This window comes from Thalassophryne amazonica, chromosome 18 (assembly GCF_902500255.1).
Source record: "Thalassophryne amazonica chromosome 18, fThaAma1.1, whole genome shotgun sequence".
In the NCBI taxonomy this organism is placed as follows: Eukaryota; Metazoa; Chordata; class Actinopteri; order Batrachoidiformes; family Batrachoididae; genus Thalassophryne; species Thalassophryne amazonica.
This window is the reverse complement of record NC_047120.1, coordinates 60475771-60494292: the sequence shown is the minus strand read 5'-3', so window position 1 is coordinate 60494292 and position 18522 is coordinate 60475771. Positions and strand designations below refer to the sequence as shown.

The window sequence follows — 18522 nt, the reverse complement described above, 5'->3', positions numbered from 1 at the left end:
ATGTGTTGTGGTTTGTTTATGACTTGGAGCACAAACACATTGAGGCAGTTTTGCAGGTGAGAGAATGGAGGGACTCTGGTTCGCTGTGTAGGCTAACACTTACCGACGCGACCTCTCCCATTTCCTCGTCTTCCCTTCTCCACTGGGAACTGAAAAAAAAAACACTTTTCGCGAATGCTTCTGTGATTGCAGTCGAAAACAAAACAGTACACCATTTGTCCGTGTGAAGTTATGCTGTGTATGTATTGCACAACGGGAGCGGAGGTCCCCATAAGTGGTTAAAACCAGCGATATCACACGGGGTTCAAACGAGACTGCGCTTGCCCTATTACACGTCACACATGTGGGCTTCATTCAGCTCTTTCAAGAGAATTTTAGCACAGTTTATCAGGTTTGGGCCCGGATTAAATTCGCCACCCTTATTATGATTTCTTATCAGGGATTTTGCAATGAACACACAACAATGTTATCACATTTCGTTCAAGCATTCCACGCCATGGTTTTGCTAAAACATGAACACAGGCACAGACTGACAACAAACAGACACTGACAGATAACATAAACCATACACTGCACTTTGTTTCTTTTGACTTCTGTGAATTTATTAATTCAGATTCATTTAGGTTTGAGAGAGGTGAGTTGTAAATCAAGAGGCTTTACCATTTACCTGAGCGGACCACAACAGCCATCGTTCAGACACCACTAATAACGCTGGTCAACACAATTTTTCTTGCATGGAGTTTTTTTCCAACAGATTTTGGGTAATTTGGAGGCGCTGAATCTGAATCTGGTGTTAGTTTTTACTAATCGCATCACGTTTTTCAGATATGAAAACATATTTCTCGTATCAAGCATTGAAGCAAAAGCTGCAGTCTTGCACACCTCTTGGGCGCCATAAACTATGTTACGGCTCTTGTTCACATTTTGCGAACCTGGTTTAAAACCTATGCTTTTGAAGCTGCTTTTGTGCAGGATTAGTGTCAAACTTGTGAGTGAATGAACAACTTTTGCATAATCCATCAATACAGTACATGCAAGTTGCAAAAAACGTGATGTGAAAGAGGAACTCTGAGCTCAGATTTGGATTCAGCCAATCAGTAGGAGGCAGACACCAGAATGGTCTGAGCAGAGAGAGAAGGCAAACAAGCAGTTGTGACCTTCAGGAGCAGATCTGGTGATGTCAGGTCAACTGGCAGGACTTAAAGTCCTTTGAAAAACTAATGAGTTGTTTCTGCAAAGCTTTGTAATTCTCGTGCAGCTCCAGTTGGCAGCCTGATTGGGAACCGCTGGTCCTGCAGAGTGGCGGTTGTGCTCGGTGGGCTCCTGTCCTCCTGTGGCCTCCTCCTCAGCTTCTTCACCACTAGCCTGAAGCTTCTCTATTTCAGCATGGGAATCCTGACAGGTTTGATTTATTGCACTCTCACTGAATCGTAGTGGACCTTTAATAAAAAAACAGAGCAGGTGGGTACAGAGCAACAATTTGGGGTCTCCCCACTGGTAGTTCAGCTTCGTTATGAATAATTCGGGTCTCCTTTAGACAGGATGTGGATTTACGTGACCTTAACCTGACCCTGATTTAAGAGTCCATTATATAGCAGCTTCCCATTTCTCTCCAACGTGTGGTTAAAACAGTTTTCCTCCACTTTTGACAGGTGTGGGTTTCGCTCTCTGTTACACGCCAGCCATCGCAATAGTGGGTTCTTATTTCAAACAGCGGAAGGCACTGGCGTATGGCATCGCCATGTCAGGCAGCGGCATTGGCACCTTCGTCCTGGCACCGGTGGTGCAGCTTCTGATCGAGTTTTACTCATGGAGAGGAGCTCTGCTCATCCTCAGCGCTTTTGTTGCCAACTTGTGTGTCTGTGGGGCGCTTCTACGACCCGCCACGCAGCAGGAGAACCAGGAGGCCCCAGAGGGGGTGAGGCAACCAGGTGAGGAGGAAATGAATCTAGTAAGACGTAATGGCCCCGTCACACTTAGGAAGAATGAGCACAAGCCAAGCCGAATCAGGCGGAATGTAAAAAAAAAACAACTCAATTTGTGCCACATCTGGGAGGGAATAAGAATTGCGAAGGACAGCTGTCAGAATACCCAGGCTGCACTGCAACCTGCCTCGGCTGATTTTTGCTCATTCTGTGTGCATCAGCTCTCGATTGCAGTCCAATTGTAATTGGAACACTACGACTACTCAGAATGCTGTCAGATTGCAGTAAGAATATTACGAATGCACCTCGAATGCCGTACGACTGCGATTCAAACGCTACCCGACATCTGGGTTGAGGGTAATTAAGTGGAGGGGCGTGGCAGAGCAGGTGCTGCAGTCCACTATCCATTGAAGACCTGCCATGTGTCTCTGCTGGATGTCGAAAGACATCCACCCTATGAACCGACATGTAAACCAGGGTCCACTGACTATCACATCATTCTAGTACATGTACACCTGTGTGATCAGACTACTACGTCCATCAGATCACTGATGTGCACACGCATCAATACTGGTGCAGCAGTGATAGCCCCAAGCCCACAGTGCATCACAGTACACCCAAAATCAGGACAACCTGGACTACATGTATCAGGTAATATATTGGATATCATATGTAATCCTGAGAAGTGTCAAGTGTCAAGAAGTGTCAATGTCGATATCATCACACAGTAGCTGGCCAGCCCCTCCTTCACTCGCGCACACTCCCTCTTTCTCTCTCTCTTCCAATGTCACTCACCCCCTCACTCTGCTTCTCACACCCTTCCCCACTTCAGATATAGCTCTAAGAACTGATCACACTGTGGTCTACGCTTGTGAGTCGTGTCAATCAGACAATGCCGCACATGACAGACTCTCTGAACATGAGATATACTTTACTGATCTCACAGTGGAGAAATTATGTTTACACTCCAGTTACCTCAGACAGCAATTAGTCCACAATTATTACTTGTTTAACGTAATAATGGCACACATCAGAATTAAAACAACACATACACATTTGACATTGTTTATGTGCACTAAGTTTGAAGAAGTCCGTTATCCGAATTGAGGCAAGTGAGTGAAGGTCACACAGCAACCCTGAGATGCGCTGCCATCAGCTTGCGGGGAAGAACGTGGGCTGCAGCTAAAACTGCACCGCCCCCGCCGAAGGGGAAAGGAGTGACATTAAGCAGGCGCCGGAAAGGAGAGTGTTGCTGGGGGGCAGGAGGCGGATAGGGGGAGGGAATGGAACATGCTTCAGTCCTGTGAAAAGCAGTTTATTGTCTTTGTGAGTTGAGATAAGAAACAGCCAATGTTCTCCAGGCTGAAAAAAATTCCTCTGGAGGAAAACAGTTGGGCAATTCAATCTTCAGGCTTGATAAGCCTGGAGTGTTATGGTTTGAGCAGTGAAAAACACTTTTTAACAGTTCCACTTGCACAACCAAATCCCAATTATGAATTAAGAATATTCCCAATTATGAATTAAGAATATTCACCGGTCTCTGAAATCTTCAACTTCAACTGCAAGGCACACATCTGCTCCAAGATGTCATCCAATTTGCATCTGAGTTCAAGAGTCATCGCAGTCTGAGAATGCACTGCCTTGCCAACCTTGTTAATCATGACGGATAAGCGAGGGGCCGTGGTTCTTGATGCTGGTGTCTTGCCAATTTTCCGGTAGATCAGGGCAGCACATAAACCAAAAAATACCAGCCCTGCTACCATAAAACCAAAAATGAATAAATCCTTGACGTCCTCAACTGAGAAAGGCGCCAAGCATGCCATACGCCAGGAACTCCAGGAGTTGAGAACATAGCCCACAGGATACGTTCCATCTGGGCAGGGAGGCTCCCCCGGTCTTGACCTTGTAGAAAAAATGTTGTCAATAGCGTTCAGAGACCAGCTGATTAATTCCATGGTTAATCCAACAGTAGTCCAATTAGAGATGGGATTTATGGCTCTTTGGGGGGATCCGGATCTTTATGGCTCGTTCCTTTCAAAGAGCCGTTCAAAAAACTGGCTCATATGGCTGTTTTTTTTTTTGTTTGTTTGTTTTGTTTTTTGTTTTTTTTAGTATTTTAGGCTTAATTATCAATTTCCGCCATGTGCGCATTCGTAGTGGTGCATGCTGCAGCGTGCATGTGCACTCTGCCATTACAATGCATTCTGGTTAGAAATTCCTAGCGCCATTTGTGACATAAATTGATAATTAAGCCTAAAAATATTGAGAGAGAGAGAGAGAGAGAGAGAGAGAGAGAGAAATGAGCCATCCATCTCAATGTCACATTTCAAATTTGCTCCCCTATTCTGTGTCTCCCTACTTTTTCTGCCAGCAGTGGACATCAACATGAATCCTTGGGGAGAACAGCACGCTCAGGCAAAAGACTGGTGTTGACTGACTGAAATCTCATTCCAAACGAGAAGAGAACAGGGAATAGAAACCTGACATTAAACCAAACCCGTTGTTGCTTAAAGTAGCCAGTAGATAACCAAGGAAACCCATACTGAGAAACACAAAAATGAATGAAAGGTCATTAAGACCAACACCATTTGTTTTTGTTCTTTCCATATATTTTTTGATTTTGAAAGTTTTGTATTGCACTTTTTTTTTTCTATTCACTTTAAATCTGATATCACAGCCATTATCAACCATTATCTGAGTTTGAATTATTTGGAAATACTGATTATAACCCCATTATAATATGTTGAAAAGAGTTTTGGTCTGAATTCACTGTAAATATTCCACTAGGTGGTACAACACCCCTCTGCCTAGACATCAATACTGTGGATTTACCTTGTACACGGATGTGTATGTGAAGGCACATGCTGCCTGTGCCCCTCCCCCCGTAGCTGCTCTCTTTCTATGCGGGGGGCGCCACAGCCGCAACCACATGTTCCTGGGAGCTGTGTGAAACAAACACGCATGAAAAAAAAGAACGACAAAAAGAACGGCTCCCGCGCAGCCGCAACTCGGCTCCCTTCGTTCATATTAAAGAGCCGTTCAAAAGAATCGGCTCGTTCGCGAACGTCACAGCACTAAGTCCAGTAGATCCAGAATTCAATATAATTTGAGGAATTCACAGTCTGGTGAAGTAGGGACTTGAAGGTTAAAGCAGAGTGCAGAGATAAGGGAGAGTGGAGGAGATGCGACCGCCCTCGTCGGAGTCCAAGATGTAACATGCGATCAAGTGTCATGTGCCCTGACACACAGGGGACCGTCCCGCCATCTAGCTGCTGCAAGCAGTGATGGTTCCTGTGTGGAAGATCCCTGACAAATTGTTTTTTTTGGATATGAATCTTTAGATCCCTACTGCCGGTCCAGATGAGCTCAGAGATCATGGTGTGGTGGTTGTGTGGTGGCCGAACAGCGGGAAGGTCCGCTGTCTGCTAAAGGGCTGTTGTCCTGGAAAGAGTAAGAGGGAGAGAGAAAGAGAGAGTGAGAGGCGAGAGAGGGGCGGACGGCCGTGGCCAAGCAAGCGGCAAGTGATGTATGGACGCAGGCATCATATGGAATAATTATTCATGGTGCATGACGCATCTACCCTCGGATCATGCTGGATGTCACCATCGAAACTTCGCACCGATGTCACACAGATGGGGCATGGTCAGACTGCGGCATGGCTGGTGGGTCACCTGTGCGCGACTGGAGTCGTTCCAAAGGTGATGACTTACTTATTTACGTTGTAGTGCCTTGGTAAAAGGTTGCAACGTCGCCATCTTCTAAATCATGAAGTGCCTGACATTGGATCTGTAATATACATGCTCATTATGGACATAACACTGCGTTCACAAGCACCGCACTGATGTACGTCTCTGTGACACACTGACACACACCGCAGTCATCTGAACGGGGTGTTACAGTCATGATAACATAATATTACAGATCATCTTTTTAATCATGAGGTGGACTGGCAATGTATCTGTAATATGCTCATTATGGATGTAACCCCCCGTTCAGTTGTGCGCACTGCTCCATAGCTCAGAGGCGCCTTGACTCGCAGTGACACACAGTGTTTTCAGTTTGATTGCACAATGTTCATGTCTAGTTCGCAAAATGAATGTGTGCCACTGACAGTGCAACATTACAATATTTCCTTGCCACCCCGAACAGGATGGATTGGTCATGCTGTCCGGCAGCTCCATGCGCCACTCAGAATGGTGTCAGCAGGCAGGAAATGTCATGCCTGATTATAGAAAATGTCTTGAGCGCGATCAAACTGTTCCAAATGCTGTTTTAATGCCATGAGAGTATTTAGACCGCAGTCAGACTGCAGTTAGAGTCCACTTGACTGGGTCACGAGTGTTTTGAACATGTGCAAACATTCGGCCGTGCCCAACTGTTTAGACTGCTTAAACTGCTCCGAGAATGCTGTCCACTTCACTTCACTTTATTTGTGTCCCCCATGGGGCACCAGTTCTGCAGCCTGAGAATACATCAAAAGCACATGACACACAGACACACACCAGTACCATTACCATGGTGCAGCATCACAACAATTACAGTCCAAACATTAAAATACAGTCCCATTAAAATTATTCCAGTTTTACTTCTTCTTGGCCTGCGTTCAGAGCAGCAATGGCTGCAGGAACAAAAGAGAACTTAAATCTGTTACCCTTCACAGAGGGAAACCTGAGCCGTGAGCCAGGAAGGTAAATATTGAAAATCACTAAAAAGAGGGTGAGCAGAGTTCGACAATATACTCAATGCTTTCCTCTTACTTGTCTGTGGTATAGGTCAGACAACGTACTCTGTGGTACTCCCAGTACTTCCACAGGCCTTCACTATTTTAACCAGTGAATTTTAGCCTTAAGACTGAGATTCCCATACCAGCACAACATAGAAAAGGTTAAAACAGACTCAATACAAGATTTGTAAAAAAGAATCATAATAGTCTTATACACTTGAAAATAAGACAATTTACGAAGACAGAACAAGTATTAACATTAAAGTTTAGCTTGTGATCAATTATAGTCCCCAGATACTTATAAGTTTCCACAGACTCCACCTGCTGGCCCTTAATGAAGGTAGCCTGAGCTGGTGTGAGCTGTCGTCAGAAGTCCATAGACATATCTTTTGTTTTAGCCACGTTTAATTGTAAATATGACTTATCACACCACTTTACAAAATCTTCCACCACCGGGCCATGATTATTCTCATGATTATGTAAGAGACTAACAATGACAGTATCGTCTGCAAATTTCAAAATAAAACGATTTTCGTGATGGCTTTGACAATCATTAGTGTACAATATGTACAGAAGTGGCGAAAGGACACAGCCCTGAGGAGATCCTGTTGAGGACAAAAGGGTGTCTGACATGTACCCATTTACTCTGACTCTCTGTGATCGGTCTGTTAAAAAATCTAAAATCCAACCAGCAATATTAAAATCTACAGAAAAATTATTTACAAGTTTGTCAATTAAAATGTGAGGTTGGATAGTATTAAAAGCAGATGAAAAGTCAAGAAATAAAAGTTTGGCATGTGCTTTGTTGCCCTCAAGGTGTTTAAAAACAAGATTTAAAAGTGTGGCAGTAGCATCCTCCACTCCACAGCCAGCCCTATAGGCAAGCCCTATATCCGACGTTTCCAAATGCAGCTCGACACTTAGAATGTGGGCCGAATTTTCATTTGGAGAGGATTCAGGCTCTAGTGTGACAGGGGTGTAACTGATGTTTACTGTCTCTCTCAAAGCTATAAAAATGTTGTCTTCTACAAAGAAGCATGTTTAACCTTTGACCCTAACCTTCAGCATGTTAACATGTTAGTTTGTGAGGTCTCAATGTTCTGGTACAAACAATAAGTGATGCAGAGAGAAACAACATCATCTGGTCCCTACGGTTCACCAGATTGTCACAGTTTGTCCAAATATCAGCACGTTCTGCAACACAGAGCGTGAAGGTCATGTTTGATCTCAGCTTGTTTGGGGGAGATAGTCAGACACCTGTCCATCCTGAAACTGAAGCTCAAACGATGAGGAATTATCCCCCCCAAAAAATGCAGACATCTAATCAGACATTCGAATGTTTTCAGTGCTGCAGGACTGAAGCTGCAAGATCACAGTGACCCCCGATGACCCTGGGAGAAATCCAGTTTGCTTCAAAAAAGGACTTCCAAATTAATCTGTAAAAAGAAAGATCAAATTGAAATAAAACTAAATATCAACAAAAATGGCAAATATTTTAGAACAGAACAAGCTTTAAGAACTGAAACGGTATTCAGTTACGAAACTTGATTTTTTTTTTCTGATCATGTGATCACGTGTCATATAATCATCGCCTTTGTCTTCTGATGCAGGAAACATCTGCCAACTGCAGGATGCTGGAGCTCATAAAGCCTTCAAAGAACCCAAGGAAACATTTCTGTCAAAGCCTGTGCCGGCATCGCCACCGCCCCTGCTGGCAGAAAACTCTGCCCACTACATGAAGAAGACACGCCGTTTCAGAGGGTGTGTCACTTCCTGCTGTGATGATTACCACTTCCTGCTGCTGCCAGACTTCGTGGGACTGGCCGTGTCCATCCTGTTCATGGCTGGCGGCTGCAGCCTCCCTTTCGTCTACTTGGTTCCGTACGCCCTGAACGCCGCCGTCAGCCACCAGAACGCCGCCTTCCTCATGTCTATCCTGGGAGTCATCTCCATTGTTGGAAACGTCACCTTTGGGTGGCTGACAGACAGAAGGTACAGCAGTAAAATCTTCTTTCATGGTTTTCAAACCAAAATTACCTTCAAAATAAAAGCTTATGTGAACAAATACAGCCTGGTGTTTCACATTAAAAGTAAACCACTGCACAAGGCTTTTATTGTGAAAGTTATCGCTTCACTTCGATGGAAACTCTGGTCGAATGAACCACCTCCTTCTTCCCTTTATTTTCTTTCCTAGTGTCCTCCTTCCTTCCCTCACTTTGTTTTGTTTACTCAACTCCTTTATTGTTTCTTTTATTGTCTTTTATTACATTCTTGTTTTTCTTCACCTTCTCTTTACCGTTCTTTTCTTATCAAGAATTTTCTCTCAAAAATTCTTGAAAGGGTAGTTGTAAAACAGCTAACTGTTCATCTACAGAGGAATGGTCTATCTGAAGAGTTTCAGTCAGGTTTTAGAATTCATCATAGTACAGAAACAGCATTAGTGAAGGTTACAAATGATCTTCTTATGGCCTCAGACAGTGGACTCATCTCTGTGCTTGTTCTGTTAGACCTCAGTGCTGCTTTTGATACTGCTGACCATAATATTTTATTACAGAGATTAGAGCATGCCATAGGTATTAAAGGCACTGCGCTGCGGTGGTTTGAATCATATTTATCTAATAGATTACAATTTGTTCATGTAAATGGGGAATCTTCTTCACAGACTAAGGTTAATTATGGCGTTCCACAAGGTTCTGTGCTAGGACCAATTTTATTCACTTTATACATGCTTCCCTTAGGCAGTATTATTAGACGGCATTGCTTAAATTTTCATTGTTACGCAGATGATACCCAGCTTTATCTATCCATGAAGCCAGAGGACACACACCAATTAGCTAAACTGCAGGATTGTCTTACAGACATAAAGACATAGATGACCTCTAATTTCCTGCTTTTAAACTCCGATAAAACTGAAGTTATTGTACTTGGCCCACAAATCTTAGAAACATGGTGTCTAACCAGATCCTTACTCTGGATGGCATTACCCTGACCTCTAGTAATACTGTGAGAAATCTTGGAGTCATTTTTGATCAGGATATGTCATTCAGTGCGCATATTAAACAAATATGTAGGACTGCTTTTTGCATTTACGCAATATCTCTAAAATTAGAAAGGTCTTGTCTCAGTGATTAAAAAACTAATTCATGCATTTATTTCCTCTAGGCTGGGCTATTGTAATTCATTATTATCAGGTTGTCCTAAAAGTTCCCTGAAAAGCCTTCAGTTAATTCAAAATGCTGCAGCTAGAGTACTAACGGGGACTAGAAGGAGAGAGCATATCTCACCCATATTGGCCTCTCTTCATTGGCTTCCTGTTAATTCTAGAATAGAATTTAAAATTCTTCTTCTTACTTATAAGGTTTTGAATAATCAGTTCCCATCTTATCTTAGGGACCTCATAGTACCATTCACCCCAATAGAGCGCTTCGCTCTCAGACTGCAGGCTTACTTGTAGTTCCTAGGGTTTGTAAGAGTAGAATGGGAGGCAGAGCCTTCAGCTTTCAGGCTCCTCTCCTGTGGAACCAGCTCCCAATTCAGATCAGGGAGACAGACACCCTCTCTACTTTTAAGATTAGGCTTAAAACTTTCCTTTTGCTAAAGCTTATAGTTAGGGCTGGATCAGGTGACCCTGAACCATCCCTTAGTTATGCTGCTATAGACGTAGACTGCTGGGGGGTTCCCATGATGCACTGTTTCTTTCTCTTTTTGCTCTGTATGCACCACTCTGCATTTAATCATTAGTGATTGATCTCTGCTCCCCTCCACAGCATGTCTTTTTCCTGGTTCTCTCCCTCAGCCCCAACCAGTCCCAGCAGAAGACTGCCCCTCCCTGAGCCTGGTTCTGCTGGAGGTTTCTTCCTGTTAAAAGGGAGTTTTTGTTATGTTTCGGACGCGGTCGGCGCACCAACCCAGCGTTTGAAAGGACCCAGCATAAAATAAGCAGAGCACGGTTCAAAGGATAACAGAATTTAATAAACATAACAGTGAGCAGTGCTAAACAACTAAAAAAGTCCGCGGTCTGGTGAGGTGGAAACACGGCGCGCTCTTAACAGCGCAAACGGTCCGGAGCCACAGCAGTTCGGACCCAGGGACCCCGCCGACACCCCCCAGGTGGCCGCGACAAACCGAGTCTGTGAGAAAGAAAACATGAGGTGAGTCCAACTCCACACAGAGAGACACAACTCAAAGGTGCACGCAATCAGCAAACACTTCCTGGCTTAAATCTATACATCAGCTTCTCACCCTGCAGGCACGGAACAACTCTGTTCAAATCTCCACTACAGCAGAAGCTGATTAGACAATTAGCATAACGTGACAGCTCAATAACACAAGGTGTGAGGGACACCAAATCCACTGTCATTACTTCATAAAAGTCACCAAAACCAAATTACCTCAGGAAGTGTGCTGAAGAGCGTGAGACCTCACCCAATCCTCCTTCACAGACTGTGGCGTCAAACCTGGAGCGGTCTCTGCGTCCGTGATGGTGAGATTGTTCTCCTGACGTCGATCTCACACGTCTGCTCACAAGGTCGAGTCTCTGGCAATCACACACTGTGCATTCAAGGTTTAAATGCAGCAATCTCTGATTAAGACAAAATACACCACAGCTGTGAGTCCTGATGACCTGCATGTGAAAACAAGCCTCAGGTGTTCAGGGTGAGGTCCTAATGCTCAACCACTCAGTCCTGAATGGTGGGAGAAACAGAAAACAAAAACCAAGCCAGCCAAACACCCCAGCCCACAACAGTTTTTCCTTCCCACTGTCGCCGAGTGCTTGCTCACAGGGGGTCGTTTTGACCGTTGGGGTTTTTCCGTAATTATTGTATGGCTTTGCCTTACAATATAAAGCGCCTTGGGGCAACTGTTTGTTGTGATTTGGCGCTATAAAAATAAAACTGATTGATTGATTGATCAAGCTTTATTCATCCATCTTTTCTGCTTCCTGTTATTTCTCCATTATTTGTTTTCACTTTCTAATCTTTCTTTTTCATTGCTTCCTGACCTTTCTGAACTCTTATCCATATCTTTTTCTTACATAAGCCTTTTCCATCTCGAGGTTTAGCTCAGGGATATTTACTGTCATCTCCTGCAGGTGTCTTAAGCCGTACTGTCTGATGTGTTACATCTTCTCGGTGGGGATGGAGGGTCTGTGCTGCCTCTGCGTACCACTGCTCCACTCCTTCCCTCTCCTGGTTCCCTTCGCTGTTCTCTACGGTTACTTTGATGGCGCCTATGTGGCGCTGATTCCTGTTGTGACATCAGAGGTGGTGGGGGCAGACAACCTGTCCTCTGCACTGGGCGTGGTCTACTTCCTGCATGCCATTCCCTATCTGGTCAGCCCGCCCACTGGAGGTAAAGGAGTCTCCAGTTTTGATGTCATTAATGGAATTCATTAGCAGCACAACACATTGAACACATTGGACATGATGAACATTTCACAGACAGTGTGAAATCCTGAGGTAAAGGTGCATTCAGCCACTTGATATAAATTAACAAACTGACATTTCATATTTTCACCTATTATTTTCTCCACACAAACTGCAAAATTTGTCAGCCGTTAACTGGTTTCACACATAAGTGCAAACCAATGTGGTGCAAAAAAAAAAAAGAAGAAAGAAACAGCCACAGCACCAAAAGCAACAGTGCAAAATGCTGTGACCCGAAAAGCCATTGTGAAAAATAGCAAAACACCACTGTGTCAAAAGCAACAGTGCACAATGCAGTGAGACTGAAAGCCATTGTGCAAAATAACACCACAGTGTCAAAAGTAACAGTGGAAAAATGCTATAACACTGATGAAAGCCATTGCGCAAAATAACACCACAGTGTCAAAAGTAACAGTCCAAAATGCTGTGACACTGAAAGCCATTGTGCAAAATAACACCATAGTGCCAAACATTATAGCACCAAAGTGCTTATTAAACAGACACAGACAGAAATCAGATGATGCGCAGGTCTGTGGGGGCATCGGCACTGATACAGATCGTGGAAATATTTATATCCCATGATAAGAAGAGGGCGATAAAGAGGAAACGGCATGAAGAAGAGTCAGTGGGGGGAGTCAGTGAATTTGTGTTGTTTAGTCTCAGCTCTTGAATGAGAGAATTTTTTTAACAGCTTAGGGTTCAGTAAGACAGGATTCTCTGGACCTGGATCACATGGACAGTAGATCGACCAGTCAGTAGGAAAGCAGGTTGAAGATGATGATGTACTCATTGTAGGGGATTTTCTGTCTTTGGATCCCCTGCCAGTAACTTTATGTGGTGAGCAAACTCAAAGACTCAGACTGACAGGACACAGACACAGACTTCAAAAACCAGATGTTGTATTGAAAAGATGCCTTCACTGAACAGAGAGCCACTATGACAGTGCTGGAGTCTTGAAGCAAGCGTCCCATACAACGTTGCAACCAAGAGCCCCGACATTAGGTTAGCCTGCCTTTTTGAAGCCTGCTCTCAGCCCACCCCCTGGTAGGTGGGACTTGTCCTGTGTGTGGCTCAATAGAGCTATGTGATTAGTTGGAAAGTGTTGCATTTGACCTTGTAGGCGAGTGAGCATGCATGTGTTATGTCAAAACTTTGTGCTGCCTGTGTGTGGCAGTGTGACAAGCAAAGAATATTTCATGGCTCCTGTTGTCCCAGACGGAGACATGAATACCTTACGTCATACGCAGGTGATGACATTTTTCAGGCAGGTATGCAAAACATTCAGGTCAAATTCAGTCTGTCTCATTAGGTGGTCTGAGGACAAGCGTCATGGAACATTCCATCCAACAATGTACTTGTAGAAACGTCCCTCTGAGATTAAACCTTATTTAAAGCTCCAGCAGAAATTTAAAACACTTCTGTTACCGGACATGTTAGCTTATTTACCAGAGGTCATCGGCTTCACCCATCAGGACCACGACACCGGGTTAAAGACTCAACCTGATATATGAAGTGACGCACGGAACTAGGTCAGCCAATCAGAAAACGTGTCATGGTAAAAACGAGTTTGACGAGTAAAATCAGAAAGTTTCACATCTTAAAACACCGCAGGGTCACATATTTGGACACTGGGTACAGCTGAAAGGAATATGAAGACTTTACATTCAAATCAGATAAACAGTACTTTGTGTGGGAAGGCCAGAAGTATCCAGATGTCGCCCAAGCATTTGGCCACAAAATGTGTCAGTTTCAACTGTCAGCACCTATTGAATCTAAAATGACTTATTTTTTGCCTTCAGGTTGGCTGGTTGATGCAAAATGGTTTTACATGAAAAGCCATTGTGCAAAATAGCAAAACACCACAGTGTCAAACACTGTAGCACGGTGCCTTTTAAACAGACATAGGCGGAAATCGGATGATGCAAAACATGAAGAAGAAAAAGAGGAGTCAGTAGGAAAGCAGGCTGAAGATGTTCATTATGTACAGGTAGAAACGTCCCTCTGAGATTAAAATCTTATTTAAATCTCCAGCAGATTAAAAAGCTTCTGTTATCTGACACATTAGCTCATTTATCAGAGGTCATTGGGTGAACATCAGGACCAGGAAGATGACACCACTTTGTGTGGGAGGGCCAGAATTATTTGTACAGCTGTCTAACTTCTTATCCAGATGTCGCCCAAGCATTTGGCCACAAAATGTGTCAGTTTCAACCGTCAGCACCCACTGAATCTAAAGTGATTTCTTTTTTGCCTTCAGGTTGGCTGGTTGATGTGACAGGAAGTTACACTGCTACATTCTTCCTCAGTGGCGCCGCCCTACTGGCCAGTGCACTCATCCTTTTCACAGTTACAGCAATACGCCGCTGCCACCGTGTCAACTTAAAGCCACAAAGCCCTCCCCCCTCAGCGTAGCTGACCAATCAGACTGCCACATCACTTTCAACAAGGAGGCGGAGCATCAGTCAGACTGTTCATAGCATCTGGCAGGAAGGACCTGGTTTTACTTCAGGAGCAGATTCAGAACCAACTGGATCCACATTCAGAGCCATGCCTCCTGCCGGAGATTAACTTTTAAACCATTTTTCAATTTCATTTCAGTGACAGACATTTGAGCTCAGGTCAACTGCCAGATTACAAAGACAAGCACCTGCTTGCTCCAGACCACAAAAACTAAAAATACATTTAACATTTGGATTCCAGTCGCACACGCAAACACTGAAGCATATTGTCAGGTTTCTATGGTTATGATTCACACTGAAGCAAAAAAAGGGGGAACAAAAGTAATCCTGAAGGTTAAAGGTCAAAGTCACTTCATTCAAACTGTTGGATTTGCACTCTGATCCTGGAAACACAAATCAGCAGTTTCTGAATTTAATGAGCTGATTACACTATGATTAATGTCTGATGTGGTATCTGCAGCAACCATAGTTCAAATGCAAGAGTGAGCTATCCGTTAAACAAGGAGTCAGAGGTTCAATTCCTAGCTACTATTATTTGTATACCAAACTGTCCTTGAGCAAAACATTGAATGTGAAACTGCCGGATTTTGTGACATTTGCATTCATAACACTTTTTTTAAATCTATGTGATTAAATGCACTTTAAAGACAAACAGGCACCTATTAGAGTGCACGCCTTAGTCAAATAAAAGGTGGGGGGGTGTTCACATTTAACTGTTTTTACATGTCCTGGCTTCTCCCCCATTTACCCCCAAAAACACAACAGTAGAAATTACAAAGTTTTGTTTAAACTTTTACTTCCAGTATTTCCACCACTGTTCAGAAAAAAATCATTTTTGTTTCAGTAAATCCCAGCAGGTTGGCCTCAAACCGGCAGATGTAATTGTCACCTTCTCGTCAAAGTTTAACACGAAAGATATCATTAAAGCGTCTTCTCAGCTCTTTACAATATACTGTGATAAACTGACATGTGACTCTTAGCATCAGCTTCCAAAGCTGATATGCTTCATTAATCCACATTTAGCAGACGCGAAGTGTCAAGTTTGGCAGTTATTCAGGAGGTCAAAAGGTCAAGTGTGGGCTCGTCGATGCCCCCCGGTGACCTTGTAAAGCCTGATTTACACTTCTCCGTCTCCTTAGCGACACAGAGCCCTCTGCGTCGCTGCGTGCCCTCTCCGAAGCCTGACGTGCACCTCTAAAATATTACAGCTACACGTCGTAACAACAGAGACTGCAAGGGCTGTGATTGCTCACTTTTCCTGTTGTACGCTCCGTAGCTTCCACAAACATTTTTTCCAGTTTCATGATTAATCCGTTTAACAGCGTACCAAATAAACTGTCCCTGTGTGTCTCCACGTCATTTCCAGTCATCTGTAGTATAATTTCTTTCCTGTATTTATGTTGGCTCTCATGTGACGTCATGGGGAATCCCTGCTCAAAGGGCCTATTTACATGAAATTGCATATTTAAATGAGGCGTGGCCGGGCAGGAGTTTGGTTCCACGCTCAATTCCACGTTCAAGTGGGATGTGAAAACGGAATGTGTAAATTCATGCCTACGCACACTTTCATACATCTGAATATATTTGTGCTTATGCCAGATTCAGGTTTTGGCGTATGCCAATTTTTAGTAGTAAGTCCACGTAAGTCTTTGTACATGAGGCCCCAGGACTCCCCATTAGTGTGCAACATGTTCTACTGTCCAAACTGAAGTAGCACAGATACAGTATCACCATCTGCTGTCCATTTATCAAACAGACAAACAGTGCCTGAAGGAGAATTTCTTTATATGCTGATGATGTCATCTTATGTCTGTCAAATCTAAGAGTGTTGATCCCGGCAGTGTTGGAAGTGATTCAAGATTTTGGAAATGTTTCAGGTTATAAAGTAAAAAACATCAAATCATCTATATTATTAATGAATAGAACTGAAAGGCCAAAATCTGCTCAAGAAATAAAACAATTCAGTGTGGTGGAAAAGTTTGAATATTGAGGCATTCAGATTTTTCCAGTACTTGAACACATGCTTAAAATTAATTACAATTACTCAAGGGAATCATTAAGTCAGTTGACAAGTGGATGTCACTATCGTTATCAATAATGGGAAGAGTTTATATATATATATATATATATATATATATATATATAATGAACATACTTGTATTACCAAGATTTTTATACCTGTTTCAAAACATTCCTCTGTCACCTCCTCCAGAACTTTTACATGGATTAAAAAATCTACAGTGGGTTTTATAAGGAACAAAGGAAAGTGTAGATTATGCCTCTCATTGCTAGAGTATATTTACCATTTGATCGGGGAGGTCTAAATTGTCCCAACTTTAAGCGGTATTACTGGGCTGCAGAACTGAGGTCTATTATGTTTTATATAACGCCTGAATAGATTTTTGTCATTTGATTGGTGGTTTGTATGTCACGTGACATGGATTAGGTGTAACATTTGCCATTGTGTTCCATTTACCATGCAATTTTGGTGCTATACATTTTATACTAGCGGCCATGGCGCTTAGCTTAAAAACAAACAGTGGCCTGATACAGTGCCCAGACTCACTGGATAATGAAGGGGAAGGCTGGATGTGCCGAGGGAGCTCAAGTCGTGAGGGGTCCTGAGAAAGCAGTGTTTGCTGGAGGCAGAGCCGCGCAGGCTGGGCTGGTCCCACCACAAGCATGGTTGGCCCTGCAACAGCTTGGGGCTTGTGGGGAGCCACTGGGGCACAGCAGGCACCATCAGATGACACCTGGGTGAGACGAGGCATCTTGGTCTCGCTACCAAGCTTTGGCAGACACCGTAGGACCGGGAAGAGCGTAAGTCCCTTTTCCCTTGTTTAGAAATGAATAAAATGTCAAATGACAAGGATTTATTTTAGGCGTTATGTAAAACAAATAATGAATGTTTATGAGTACAATGAAAAGAATACTTCATGAGGTGAAAGATGGAATGTACATGAAAAGAGAGTTTCTAGCTGCTCAAAAATTATTGGATAACACACACCCTTGCAGGTACACAAAAAAAAGTCAGATTCAAGTCACTTCAGCTAGAAATGTGAATGGAGCTCCTGTCCTCTCTGGTGAGATTCAAACCCGCTGTTCCACCCTGTCTGTCCACTTTCAAATGCCTTTTATTTTATAAACTAGCTGCCTGCATCATTCGCTGGATGATCCGCAGAGAAATGTGGCACAGAGTTCTGGTTCTGCTGCATCCTAAGTGGACTTTGCTCTGCCAGAGAGGAGATGCTGTGGAGGCGGAGCAGTGAGCATGGCCCAGGGAGGAGAACGCCTGTCCCCAGTTACGCAGGAGACAACCGTCGAGCCTGTGTCACTGCCTCTGTTCTGTGCACGTCTGATTTTTTTTTTTTTAAGTGCGTGTTGTGCTGCCCCCCAAACGCGTCATGAAAAAATGTACCCTGGACGACTGCCCAGTTCGCTCGTACCAAAAACCAGGTCACATTGAAAGAATAAAATAACATTATTTGTTTTATATAATGACTAAAATAGATCCTTGTCATTTGATATTTTATTCATTTATAAACAGAAAAGGGACTTACATTTTGGTGTGTGTCACTGGTGTTTTGACATCAACAATCCAACAAAAACTTTAAACTGGAGTCCAAAATTGCTCTCAGTCAACTTGCAAAAACAGTCAGATAGTTCAAAAATTATTCTGACAGTGTAGTCCATGATATGTGCGAAGACTTCCTCAGTCCAGTGAAAAATCACGTCAGGATTTTGTCCAGGTTTTCATCCTAACAGCTCCTCATGCCTTCAGACGGCTTACAGCGTAGTGAATTTGTTTTTTTTTGTGTTAGAAGTATTAACACCGTCAATTAGCTCCTTCAAATCCTCGTCCCTCAGCGAAACAAACTCCGCCATGTTTAGCAAAACACCACCTCCACTAGTGTGTGCATGCGAGGTACAAAATGTATGGAACCATATTTGCACGGTAAATGCAATACAACACAAATAGGATGAATAAT

At 43.4% G+C, this 18522-nt stretch overlaps 1 protein-coding gene across 2 annotated transcripts in view; it reads left to right on the top strand.

Annotated features, from left to right (window-relative positions):
* LOC117531599 (monocarboxylate transporter 12-B-like) overlaps window positions 1–14684 on the top strand; it is a 31804-nt gene extending 17120 nt beyond the window's left edge. For both annotated transcript variants that reach the window (XM_034194736.1, XM_034194737.1), the window contains exons 4-8: window positions 1259–1402; window positions 1653–1931; window positions 8259–8640; window positions 11741–12000; window positions 14332–14684. In XM_034194736.1, the coding sequence (XP_034050627.1) occupies window positions 1259–1402; window positions 1653–1931; window positions 8259–8640; window positions 11741–12000; window positions 14332–14486 (1220 nt within the window). In that variant the 3' untranslated portion in view covers window positions 14487–14684. The remainder of the gene's footprint in view (window positions 1–1258; window positions 1403–1652; window positions 1932–8258; window positions 8641–11740; window positions 12001–14331) is intronic.
* The last annotated feature ends 3838 nt before the right edge of the window (window positions 14685–18522 follow it).